At 41.6% G+C, this 14,165-nt stretch overlaps 1 protein-coding gene and 1 pseudogene across 1 annotated transcript; one reads left to right on the top strand and one right to left on the bottom strand.

Annotated features, from left to right (window-relative positions):
* Positions 1–2,399: 2,399 nt before the first annotated feature.
* On the top strand, positions 2,400–3,814 carry LOC119727250. Its single transcript, XM_038199111.1, has one exon. It carries the CDS (start codon positions 2,507–2,509, stop codon positions 3,344–3,346), a length of 840 nt encoding a protein of 279 aa, XP_038055039.1. The 5' UTR covers positions 2,400–2,506; the 3' UTR covers positions 3,347–3,814.
* Positions 3,815–6,571: 2,757 nt separating this feature from the next.
* On the bottom strand, positions 6,572–13,538 carry LOC119728051 (annotated as a pseudogene).
* Between the last annotated feature and the right edge of the window lie 627 nt (positions 13,539–14,165).

Raw genomic sequence — 14,165 nt, 5'->3', positions numbered from 1 at the left:
TATGTTTTACTTTTTTACTATGTATTTCATTCTATTTTATCTTTATTTTGTTCGCATGGTTAAACAAGAAGTTTGGTTATGGCTTATATATATAATAAACGTATATGCTAACATCAACAATATGCGTGTACATAGCAATTAGCCCTAAACATACATGTATCCTTATTTAAGTCAGTATATAACTGGCAACCCACACAAAAGCATATGGGTTCCCCAGTTGTTTCCGCAGAAAAAAAATTCATCGGAGGAGTTTTGATCGCCCGTGCATCCCCCGGCTCCCAAGAGAAGTCGTAATCACATGATAATGAAAGATTCAGCGAATTTTGTACATGCTTTTAACTTATACGTGGTATTCGATTGCGGTTGCTTGAGAATTTGCAAGGAGGCCTAGGAGTGACAAAATTCATGACAGAACAAGCATGCCCAACTGTTCACAGTTTATGTACAAGCATTTCATGTTAGCATTTCATGTTAGTAAGTAGTCTTTAACAGGTACACTCAGCAACGTTAAAAGTATACATATATATACATGTAATTGAATAAGATATGTGTTTTTGTTGAACTGTATCGAAGCATGCACATTGTTATACCATAATTTGTTGTAATTTTCCCTGCCATCCCTTTCTAAGACCTGGTGCGTTTTTTAACCTTTTTCATTTTCACTCAAAGAGATTCTTGTATAGAGGACAAACTCCCTTCATTTCTGATTTTGATTAAATTTCATCGAGCGAAACTATTATCGTGTGCCGCATTTATATCTCTGATTAATGCCTAGCTAATCAGTCAGTCGAGACTGGAAGTCACAACTTAAATTAAATTTCTACTTGGTCTTTCTTTATTTATCCAAAGGAGGTTTGTCATTCTGTACCAACTGTATGCCATTGTCAAATGTATCCGGTTCGTTCGTCAGTTCAGTTTAAACCACGCCCACTTGCCATTAAGTAGCATTGGAACCATAGGAACCGGAAGCTAACGCAACTTAATTTAGCGCCTGCATGCGGGGTCAAAAGGTCAAGTCGTAACTTAGCAACGATCTGTCAGCCATGACATGGGACGAGCAGTTGACGTCGTGTGTTGCATGCATGCTGCAGTGCTGCATTTTCCGTCGGAAATGGTGCATGTGTGCTGCATTTACGCTTGCAGCAATCGAAGTGAACGAGAAAAGGACAAATCATACTATTCCATCCCCAAAATTATCCACCACCAGGGGGAAAAAACTAAGGAATTGTCAACAAGACGGAGAGTGCAGTGGCTTGCAAACATTTCACGTGCAGACTTGGATCCGACGAAAACCCACTACAAAGTTTGCTCGGACCACTTTGTTTCAGGTCAGTTTATCCTATGATGGTTCATCATAAGGGAAAGGTTTAACCATTAAAGCATGTAGCTGCTTTCAAACCCGACTTCAGGCCTATTCCGACCAAAAGCAGACAGCAAAATGAGGAAAATCATCGCCGTATTTTGATGTGCACACTTGAAAAACACGTTTTCTTTTTCGCTATACATGTAGTACCATTGTCAAAACACTTACTGGTTGTGCATGACATCTACTTTTAAACCACCCAAGCAAAGTGTTACCTTTTCAAAATTTGCAATTTTTTTAGGGAATTTTTGGGGGTCATGGTTAAAATACAGGCACCCTGCAGCGCAGCCAGGATTTGGCTTCTGTTTTTTGGAGGGGGCTCATTCATATGGACCTTTGTATTTATTTTATTTTATTTATTATTATATTTTATTTTATTTTGTTGTGATTCGAACTTCAATTGACCCCCAGGCAAGAATAAATCCCCTCCTGAAAATCCATTTCGAAAAGTACTTTCGTTGTAATTTTTAAAATAAATTTTCACCCATTTTTTCCTCCTTTTTTTTCTTGAAAGAATAAAAATTTCTCCCCCAAATATTCAGTTCCTATTCATGTCATTGAGGGAGTTTATCCAGATCAAAGCCTATAGGTCTGCTTTGTTGTAAGCCTTTTATACTAGCAAATAATTTGTTTCCATTTTAATGAAAGAATGGATGTCAGTGTCAGAAAATGGTGAAAGATTACAGAAACTGTTTCCAAAACAAAAGCACTGTTTCCAAAACAAAAGCTGTAGTACTTGGTACTTTAATACAAACAATTTTGGACCCATTTGGTTTTCATTTCTTTTCTGTTGTAAATTTATCAGCCTGCCAAAAAAACATAGAGCGAACATTACTCTGCATTCACATGAATTTTTCTTTGAAATTCAGTCAAATAAATACTTCTTGCAGTTGTGTTTGGCATCAGCTAGGCCTTTAATCAGTCACATAATTCCCAACTAAAATGGGAGTTGGAAACTTGTTATTAGATCAAATAGCTTGTTTGGAATTATAACTTTCAGAAGATTGCGAATAAGATATAGCAGCATGTGAACGTGTACTTATCACTTTGCATACTTATGTTAATTGCAGGTCGACCAGCAGCTTTGTATGATGAATTGAGCATAGACTGGGCGCCAACCATTAACTTGGGCCACAAGAAGCTATGTCAAAGCACCCTTCTCATCAGTCAGCAACGGTTGAGCGATCAAAACGAAGGCAGTTAGCGGCCAAGACACATGAACAACATCAACCGCAGACCAAGGAACCCCAAGACCAAGCAACACTTCTAAACCAAAACAACAAAGGTGTGCAGACAGAGAAACCCTCATTTAAGAGCGTGAGCACCCAGACTGATCTTTATGCCATAGACATCAGTGTTCTGGAAGGTCGGGCAGCAGGAAACAGCTCAGAGCTTCAGCGGGCCATGAAGACAGCGGAAAGAGCAACAATCAATGAACAGTACTTCAAAGATGATGATAAAGTGAAGTTTTACACTGGACTTCCGACACTTACAGTTTTGATGGCAGTCTTCAATTTTGTAGTACCTAAAATTCCTCTGGGGAAAATTCTGACACCATTTCAGCAACTTGTACTGGTTCTGATGAAACTGAAGTTAAACCTGAAGCACAAAGATCTTGCTTTTCGTTTTCAAGTGAGCGAAGCTACAGTGTGCCGCATATTTTCTCTGATGTTGGACATTCTATCTACCCAGCTGTCACCACTGATAACGTTGCCTTCCAGAGAGACCTTGTGGAAAACAATGCCAATGGATTTCAGAAAAGCCTTTGGCAAACATGTTGCCGTGATCATTGATTGTTTCGAAGTATTCTGTGTCCGTCCATGTCCGTCCAAGTGTAGAGGCAAGAGCACAGACATGGTCGAATTACAAGCACCACAATACAGTCAAATTCTTGATAGGTATCACCCCTTCAGGCATCATATCATATCTGCTTTCAGCATGGGGAGGAAGGGGATCAGACAAAGCCATCACACTTCAGTCTGACTTCTTGTACAAACTGTTACCCGGTGACTACGTTTTAGCTGATCGAGGATTTAACATTTCTGATGAGGTCGGATTCTACTGTGCACAGCTTCTGACGCCAGCCTTCTCAGAAGGCAAGCCCCAACTTTCAGCACTGGATGTTGAGAGATCACGGAAAATTGCTTACCTTCGCATACATGTTGAACGTGTCATCGGAGAACTGAGAGAGACTTACAGCATTTTGTCTGAAAAAGTTCCATGGGAATCCTTAGTTACATCTGAGAAACAAAAGGTGCCTAAAATTGATAAAATTGCGCAAGTATGTTGTGCGCTCACCAACTGTCGTGAGTCGGTGGTTCCACTTAACTAAGGCGTAAGTGTACTGCTGCATATAAGGCTCATAATGTCATTGGCTTACTTCACATTCAAAAACCTTGCAAAAGAGTGTACTTTTCATGCTACTACCTGTTGAATGCAAATTCATAAATACCTCAGACAGTTTAGCTATTCCTATTGGTCGAGAGCCCGTCACGTGGCCGGTCTTAAACGGATGATAAAGACATGGTCTTAAACACTTTTCCAGTGTCACAATAAAGTGTGGACTCCTAAAAGTCCGGTGCCTCTTACCGTTTAATTGGTTGAACGTTCACAATCCTCACGTAGGCATGCGCAACACTACCAGCGAGTCAGAATTTTATAGTTCTAAATTCAACACGCAACGCCCCAGGTGCGTTCTGCGCGACATCGCGCAGAACATGCTACGCGCGCATCAATCTCCATAAAAGGGTTGTTTACATCATACTCGCCAGCTGAACACTCCATTATTTTGCTAGAGGAATGTTTCAAAAATCATGAAGTGAGCTTGTTGAACAAAATCAGGATTTTTTGAACAAATTATTTGATTTTTTTATACCAAAAAGGTATTTATGAATGGGAATTTATGAATGTGCTCGGTTGGTATTTATCACTCTGTTTAAGACCGCTTAGAGTCTGGATGCTGATAATTACCCTCGCCTCCGGGGGGTGATGGTGAACTAAACTAAATAGAACTGTCTAATTCTAAGTGTATAATAATTGATACCCTGGATGAAGGTTTATATTTCCGTTTGGAACAAAAAGTCCCTGATGTGAGATATGATGACCAGGATGACCGATACCTTCACTTTTAAAAATTAAATTTGGACACGTCTGAAGCAGACAGCAAAATGGCCGCCGTCCAAATGAGTTGTGCACAATCGTGTTTTTTTTCTTTTTTTTTTATTTCATGAGGAAATAAAGGTATCACAGTTAAATTTTGGATATTTTGTATTGACTGAACATATGTATTACAAAATGTATGCACTCCAAGGATTTACAGAGACCTTTACATGTAATTGTTTTACAAAGTCTGCACTACGTTTTACTCATAACATTGTTTAATGCATGGTCCCTGTAAATCATTCTTTGACCCTTAATTCTCATTTCAAAAGCCATGTACTTTAAGTTTCTTTTTAAAGTGGGATTAAATGGTGATGATTGCAAGAGAGGTTTTGTTATGTCAGACCCAGTGACAATATGGTTCTCTAATTATCTGGAATGTAAGTATGTTTGAAAGTAACATTTTTTGTTCTGAGAAAACTATTGTGTGCACATCAAGGAATATCTGTGTGGTCCTTGATTGAATATGCCTTCTTTTTGCTTCCCTCAATTCTGTCAATCTTCAGGTGATGCACTCACAAACACCAGGTGCTAAACCTTACCAGGCGTGGTGTGTTGTAGACAGCCCTGGAAGTATTCTTAGCGCACACTGCAATTGCAAAGCAGGCCTCGATGAAACTTGCAGTCATGTATCTGCTGTTCTATTTGCCATTGACGCTGGGAATCGCATCAGAGAAAAATCAACCCCCACAATGGTCAAAGCTTACTGGATGCAGCCAGGAAAAAGGGAACTTGATGCACAACCACTTCACAGCATTGACTTTTCTTCCTCCATGGCTAAAAAGAGGAGGGCAGACCGTGAAATAGACCACAACGCACTGACGTGATTTCAGTAACCTGTTCTAACACACAACCCGATCGGATGACGAAGAGTGAAGTTGCTGGACCGACTGAGGATGAACTTAGTTCCTTCTTGCACAGTCTTTCAGTGTCAGGCATCAAGTGTGCGGTGCTTTCAGGGTTTGAGCCTTATGCAGATGCATTTGTTCCAGTTGAGCAGAAGAAGGAGTTTCCTGTGATACTGACCGACCTGGCGAATCCCACAACCTTTCACATGAACTACACTGATTTGCTCAGGAAATGTGATGAAGTTAATAACACAGTGTCTGCAGAAGCTGCTAAAAATGAGGAGGCGGAAACAAGAGACCAGTCAAAATCCAAGATGTGGTTTCGCTTTCGTGCTGGTAGAGTCACCTCCTCCAGGCTTGGTGCAGTTTGCAAGACCAACCCAGCAATGCCAGCTATGGGTCTCATTAAATGCATTTGCTATCCAGACATACTGAAGTTCTCTTCACAAGCCACAAGACGGGGATGCTGTCATGAAAAGGAGGCCATTGAAATATACACCGCACAGATGATGCAGACACATGAAAACATCAAGGTGGAAAAGAGTGGTCTGGTTCTGAACACCATGTATCCATTTTTGGGTTCTTCACCAGATGGGATTGTCAACAGAAGCTGCCATGGAAAAGGTTGTGTGGAGGTCAAGTGCCCATACTGCAAGCGAGACCAAACCATTGATGAAGCTGCAACAGATCCACAGTTATATCTGCAGAAATCAGACAGTGGGGAACTCAAACTTCTCAAATCACACAACTACTACTACCAGGTTAAGGCTCACATCCATCTAACATCAATGAGGTATTGTGACTTTGTTGTGTGGGCAGGCAAGAACAACAGCCTGCACATTGAACGACTACAACCAGATGCACTGCTATGGCAGGAAGCAGTACAAAGAGCTGAGCACTTTTTCAGGGTAGCAGTATTGCCTAAATTAGTTGGCAAGTATTTTACAAAAGTTCGAGATGTTGAGAATCAGGAATTTCACTCAACATGTGGCCCAACAAGTTCATGCTACTGCGAAAAGCCATCAGAGGGTGACATGGCCAAATGTGGAAATCCAACATGCAAATGGAGAGAGTTTCATTTGAAATGCCTCGGACTAAAGAACATGCCTAAAAGGAAGTGGTTGTGTCCACAGTGTAGAGGACTTCCTCAGTTCAGGTGCAAAAATAAGAAATGTCAGCATGAATCTCTCTTGTCTGAATCACTTCATGTGACAGAAGAAAGAACTTTGCTGTACATGTACATGCAAAATATTGATACCATGTTTTCAGCAAAACATTACATTTGACATTCAGCTGATGTAATGATATATTTGTTTAGGGATGGCCAACAACTCCATTTCCGTTTTGGGTTTTGGAGGCTTTTTGTGGGGAATGGTTCTGTGAGGTTGACAATTTCAACATTCTCCACAGTCAGTGAGACGACCGATCCAGCGACCTTACGAGTCGAATTATCCTCCCCTCGATACTCTCTGATTGAAGCAGACTGAAACAAAGTGTCGTCAGCGTAGATCAGGAAACTGGCTTGTAGCTGGGCAGATCTGTCATCTACATTCACATTAATATAAGATGATATCAGTCAAAGTGTTTGAGAGCACTTGGGAAGAGTGATCAACTAATGCACTGTCGACGAGTACAGCCCAAGTTCCCATTACAATTGAAACTTTATCTTGGAAACAAGTATATCCCTATAGGTAAAGCCTCCCGCCAAGCCATGATTTGTTTCATAATCTCTCCACCTGCCGCCTAACTTTTCTTTCCCATTCCACTTCAAGAGATAATTATATATCGCTTCAGAAAAGCAATGAAATATGTTGTCTAATTAAGCAGAAGCTACGTACTGTCAGCTGGCTGTATCAAGCGAAGAATGCTCCCTGGTAACTGCACCGATGCCACCACGTCGATCCCCTCAGGGATCTCATTGGAGCCCATAATGGTCTGGACCTCAGTACCAACGAGCGAGCCCTCATGTGGTGACCCTTGTCCAGGCTGTCTTACGGAAACAAAGCTGAGACCATTTCGAGCCTGCATGGGATCCAGACTGACCGCCTCGACGTGGATGGTGTCCTGACGTATACTGACCTCACCTTTTTGTCTCAGAGTCAAAGAGACCTGACTCTCTACTGACCGCACGATGGCTGAGGAGCTACCGGCTTTGATATCGGCAGTCTGGGAGTCAGGAGTTTCTGCAACACTAATGATGACATTGCTTACAGTCTCCAACACCAACTCAGTAACCTACACGAGGACGTTAAGAGAGTCGAAAAGAACGCATTGAATCTGAGTTCTTTGCTACTTTTTGGTACTCTATCTCTTTTTGGTATCTCAGAACTAGTTTTATCTGGTTATGGTGGTGTGCTCTCTAGGTTTATTCCATGCCTTTGCCTTGCTTCACATTTATTTGAATGATATATATATTGACCTCTAATTTATATGAGGAATATGAGAATATGAGAGCGCCCTTGGTGTCATGGCTAACAGTCCCCAACACAATTCAGTTACCTAAAGACAGAAAACTGTAAAGCCGAATACCTAGCATGTTGGGTTGTCGTTAATGGCACCCGTTTTAACTTCATCTCGTCCAACACGTAATCAAATTAGTTTGCAATTGATATCTGCATGCACCTACCTTCGTGTCACCAGATCCCGCCCCGACAATTTTTACCAAAATGTTGGACACCACCTCCACAGCTTAAGCACCCTCAAATGACTCTGACGTCTGATTGGCCAGAAACTCGGCCACATCAACCACGTTTCCTGTACTAACCTCAACCTGGAAACCCCAAAGAAAATTTAATGATTTAGTGCCAATGGATTTTCAAGATATGCTTCTCAATTACATAAGTTTAAAACCCAAATATATTGGGATACCTTTGATTTTTAAATATACAGTGTATAGCTTACCTCTTCAACGTCTGCAAGGGTAACCTCGTTCCTATTTTCACCACAGCTGCGAGGCTCGTGCTCCACCCATTGGAAGTACACAGGAGGTCCATCAACTGAACAGTACCTCACAGCTCGAGGTTGACCGGCTGATGAGAGAAATAATTTGTAGAAAACATCATCAAGGAAGTAATGAGGATTGCAATACCAATGGCTATGACTGAATAGACAATTGGAATCGAAATGAAAAGGTATTTTTTATAGCGAATGGCGGTTTCAATTCTTACCTATCATGGTCTGAAGAGGGCATCTCTCCAATGACTCTGCCCTTGATCCTGCTGACGTCACAGGCCACGTGAGACCTTCGTATCTTTCAGTTTCACATTTACCTGAAAACATGGAAGAATAACCTCGGCTTGTGATTATGTTAAAACACCAATGAAACGAGCAGTATTAATTGTTAATATTATTTACCAAGTATGGTGTCAATTACTAGCAAACCAGTGCTGAAATCAATTCCCTTAGATTTGCTTTCCTACTTAGGCTTGTAAACTTTGGTGTAGATTTCCCAAGCAAAGGTACTTACCTACAACCGTCACAAAGAAGGAACATTCAAGAAACACGTCATACTCAGCAAACCACTGTTGATAAGTAACTTTGTAAGTTCCTATCAGAAATGAATCTCCGGGATTGGCAGAAGATGTAAAGTTGGTGGGTCCGTCCCTTCCAGTCAGATCTGGTTCTATCCAGTTCACGCTGGTTCTGTTCAAACCAGGACTGGCCAAGGCCGTCATATTTACTGGGCAGGCAATATCCACGACTTCAAAGTAAATTGAAAGTGAGAATAAGTTTTCAATGAGTTATCCTTGTAGACGGGGTATTTTCAAACACTCCGTATAGTTCACACATAAAAGCAAATGATTGTGGCTTGGACCATGGGCGTCGCCAGGATTTTTTCTAGAGGGGGGCAAACAAAAAATTTTGCCAAAAAATGCTTGTGTTTCTCAACACATTCTCGATTTATCAGTTTTAGAGGGGGGCAGGGACATATTGCCCCCCCAACTCATTAAATTTACACCACTCTGTCTTCGCGCCTCTTTTTCTTTTCTTTTTCTTCCTTTTTTTTTTCTTCCTTTTTTTTTTTTTTTTGCTTTTTCAGGGGGGGGGGGGGGGGCAAGTGCCCCCCTTGCCCCCCCCCCTCGCGACGCCCATGGCTTGGACATGATTTGACATACTTGTAACTGTGATGCTAAAATCGCAGATGTTCTCATTCCAAGACCGATCTCTAGCTGTGTACCTCGCTGTAGATACCCCAACCGGAAATGTACCGTGACCAGCTTTGTAACATCCTCCAGGCGGGGTTACCTGGCAGGTAAACGTCACATCTACCTCAGTATTGGAGTTGTCTGAGGTCATTGGGGGTGTCCAGCTATGAGACGCCTGATTGGACGATGGGATGACGGGAATGGTGACGTCATCTGGACAACCGAGGACCTCAGGGGGTTCATTATCTATAAGATGGCACATGAATGAAACATTTGAATGAGTGGAAATTGCAAATATAGCATGTTTAAGCTATACAGGCTCAAGCACCATAATATAGGATAAACTGCACACAGATACTCTATTAAAAATAGAGATCAAGCTCTTAAAACACCTGACTCTTTCATCAACAAATGTTAACGGATTAAGCAACATACCAACAACATTAATGTACATGTCACATGACGCCCTATTGTCAGAGTCATCAAAGGCGGTGTAATGCAACAAATGCGGCGACCCTTGTAGGCTCAAAATGACGTCATCGTTAGCTTGATAATTGTAATGTTGCACAGAACCATCTAAATTGATGAATACGGCAACCACGTCCGAGTTGTCAGAAACAGAAGCAGCCGCGGGTAGTGAGACTGTAGCAACATTCTGGCGTGAATCAGTCTCCACTGTCAGACTCGCTGGACACGTAATGACAGGAGGCTCAGTATCTGTTCAAATGAATTTACATGTATATAGAATAATTCGCTAAACAAAATTCAATGAGTCCAAAATATCCGCCCCATTGGTCTCCACACCACAATTTCCATTTTTAACCGTTGATGGGGTATTTGTGCACGGGATCCATACTGACATCCACTTGACTACACATTTAAATGTTTATTATTGCTATCTCAGACAGCATACCTAATGGAGGAAAGGTAGCATCCACATCAGTATTGCAAGTCACTGCAGCATCTTCGCCGTGTTGACAGTTGTGGTTAAACCATCCACTGTGCTGGCATTGCTCAATGCAGTCTTCGGTTCCTTTACACGCAACTTTGTAGAGGAGAATAGGTCCTGATCCTCGGCCAATGTGAGCATTCAGCCAGGCCTGTGATGCAGAAGGGTAGCCGAGCTGTCGGCAGATGACGTTGGCATCTCTGATAGTCCAGCCATTACTGCAGATTGTACCCCAGAAGCATTTGTAGTACACTTCTACTCTTCCTTCATTGGGAGTGTTACCATTCACCAGACGGACGGAAACTGCAGAGAATTGAAAACAAGTTGTCGAAATCGATTTTCTTGCCAGACAACAACGAAAACAGACACATCAAAGGAAACACAAGCAACCTATGAATTATCTGTAAACATCCGCTTTAGATTGCTTTTTTTTCCTACAATAAAATAATCAGATTATCAACTCTGTTCTGAACTATAAACTTCTCTGCCAACGAATTCAAGACATGACTCTGTAGATAGCAATAAGAAGATAAAATAGGCAATGTGCATGTTTGAATCAGCGGTTTGTTGTTTTGAATCCATTTCGAATTCACCACCCCCAACTTTTTTCAGGTCAGCGAAAGTTCTGTTTAAAAGAAAAGAAGTGGTGAGAACTTCTTGCCTTATTTCACAATCATCTTACTTTGTTGGGAGGTTGCATTGATATGGTGATCTCCACACGTAACCCCAGCATCGTCACCGTGACTACAGCCGTTAGGTAACCATCCACTGTGGTCGCATTGGTCAATGCTTGACTCGTTGCCATTACAAGCAATATTGCTGAGGAGAATAGGTCCTGATCCTTGGCCAAAGTGAGCACCACGCCACGCCTGTGATGCAGGAGGGTGGCCAAGCTGTCGACAGATGACGTTGGCATCTTCGACGCTCCAGCCATCATCACAGACTGTTCCCCATCGGTCTTGGTAGTACACTTCCACTCTACGCTCATAAGGGTTGCTACCATCGGCAAGACGCACCAGTACTGAGAGGAAATCAAGTGTGTTTAAAATCACATCCCAATCAATTTAAAATAACAACCGAATTGATGGTACACAAACTCACACTATCTAGTGAATAGTCACAGTAGGCCTACGAGATGTGAATATTACACAATGTGGCATTCATATTTGTGACAATAATAATTACATGAACAATTTGAAGAAAACTGAAAGGTCCTACCAGGTAAAGAAGCTGGTGCGTTGCACGTCACTCCAACATCATTATTATGAGTGTAACAGTATTGACTAAACCATCCACTGTGATCACACTGGTCAATGGTGGTTTCGTCTCCATCACACTCAACTCTGTTAAGTAGAATTGGTCCTGATCCTTGACCAAAGTGAGCACTACGCCAGGCCTGGGATGCAGAAGGGTAGCCAAGCTGCCGACAGATGACATTGGCGTCTTCTATGTCCCAGTTATTATTACAAATTGTTCCCCACTGACATTTGTAGTACACTTCCACTCTACCCTCGTGTGGCGTGCTCCCGTCTGCTAGTCGGACTAGAACTATGTCGGCAACATTACAAATAAAAACCATTAACGAACTTTGTAAGAAAATATTTCACTATGAAATGAATCTAACTAATTTGTTTCTGCTATGACAGCCGATATTTTAAGTAGCAATTTCATGACCCATACAGCAAAAAGTAGAAAATTGCAAAACCAACAAAAGGAACAATAAAGTTTGATTATTCAAACTCACCCGGTGGAGGATTTGTAAGACTGCACGTTACTCCCACGATGTCATAATAAAAATAATAGTAATCATCGGTATCATCAAAAATGCTCCTGTAATCACACTGGTCAATTCCTGATTCGTTTCCCCTGCATTCAACGTCTGCTAAGAGAATGAGGCCTGACCACTGATTATAAGAGTGTCGCCATGCCTGGGATGCCGACGGGTAACCAAGCTGGTGACAGATAACGTTGGCCTCTCTGATGCTCCACTGATTGCTTGCGATTGATCCCCACTGACATCGATCATAAACTTCAACCAATCCTTCACGAGGAGTGCTGCCATCCACTAAACGAACCGAAACTGGAGAAAACAATCAACATCAAATTGCTGTTTTAATTTACATTACAGATATAGGTAATTCTGGGTTGAATTCACGTAGAAACGCATAATTGAACGGATATTTTACCCAGAAACAAGCCTATCTAAAATACATTTTAAAAGGCACTTAGAAACGTCGTTAATATCCCCGGAAACAACCTACCCATGAAATGAGAAAACCCTTGCTCAAAGTGAAGCTAGGACGATATGATTACTCATCCAATCGTACCTTGACGTCACATACACTTAGAGGTGGATCCAGGAGTTTTGCAGGGGGGCGGTTTCGTGGGGGGGGGGGGGGGGTCGTACCATACTTTCAATGGCGGCGCTGTTCAAATCTTACGATTATTAACATTTTATTACAAAATAGTGTACAAATACCCCTAACCAAGCTGTCTTTGTATGTATTTTGTGCAAAGGCGGAAATTATTAATATAATTTTTTTTTAGTGTCGGGGGGGGGGGGTGGCTCGCATTATTTTAATGAATTTCTATGAAAAAAAAAAAAATTGACAGAGCTGGGTTTTTTTAACAACAATACCCCCACACACTCCCACCCCCACCCCTCCCCTCCCTGTATCCGCACCTGACACTAACCGGCTGAATGAGAATCATATCCCGAGCGATATGATTTAGGGATTGTCAAAGTGAGTGTGCAATTTGAAACATAATAACTTTAAATTGAAATTGCTGGATTGCTTTGGAATGCTGCAGATATCGCGCGAATGCCAGAGGACTTTGCGATCACAATAGCAAGTCACGGTCACTCCAAAACCGTTGAGTGTGGAACCAGAAATTTCCACTTTTGAGGTGGCAGATCTGCTCGATCTACCGTGAGTAGTTTTATTGAGTAACATAGATACCAGATTCTTGATTTTAGCGAATTTTGTTTATATTTTGTTGAGAAAATTGACGTTTGATTTATGATCTAATGAGACATAGTTTCAGTTAGCACCGATGTGCGTACCTGTAGTCATTTTTATGACGTCATATGACTTTCTAAGTTTTCATTAGAATTTTGGATCACTTATCGGTCGATTTAATTATAGATTATTTCATTGGGTCATGGTTTGAGAATCGATAACTTTATTTGAAGTTTAACTGGGATTTTGAGAAAGATGACGTCACAGATTATGTCTGCGCAGATGACGGTTATTTTTATGATTTGGTTGGCCAAATATGGAATATGCTCTTTAAATTAGTAGAAGTGAGTATTATTATAGAAAATAGACGTTTTAGGTTTTGAAATTATAAATTTCAGATGGCTCAGGTCAGGGTCAGTACGCCAGAGCAAGGCGTTATCTGGCATAGCCTGATGGGCCCGTATTGAAGCTCCCGATCAAGAAGAACCCTACCCCGGCCAAGCAACACGGCGAGCCGAAGCACAGACGGCGCCTGCTTGAAGCAACTGAGACAGAAAGCTGCCCAGTCTCTGGAGGGTTCAAGGCCTTCAAGTCCAAGGGACAACCGGGAACCGACCGGAGGAGCTGACAACGCGTGATTCGTGAAAATATATTGGTGGGCCCACTATACTTTGTTAAGTATTGATTTGAAGATTTGATTTGAAGTATTATTTGGAGATTTGATTTGGAAAGTTGATTTGA

The sequence above is a fragment of the Patiria miniata genome, unplaced genomic scaffold (genome assembly GCF_015706575.1).
Source record: "Patiria miniata isolate m_02_andy unplaced genomic scaffold, ASM1570657v1 HiC_scaffold_20, whole genome shotgun sequence".
Classification (NCBI taxonomy): Eukaryota; Metazoa; Echinodermata; class Asteroidea; order Valvatida; family Asterinidae; genus Patiria; species Patiria miniata.
The sequence above is the reverse complement of the archived record's forward strand: the minus strand, read 5'-3'. Positions and strand labels throughout refer to the sequence as shown.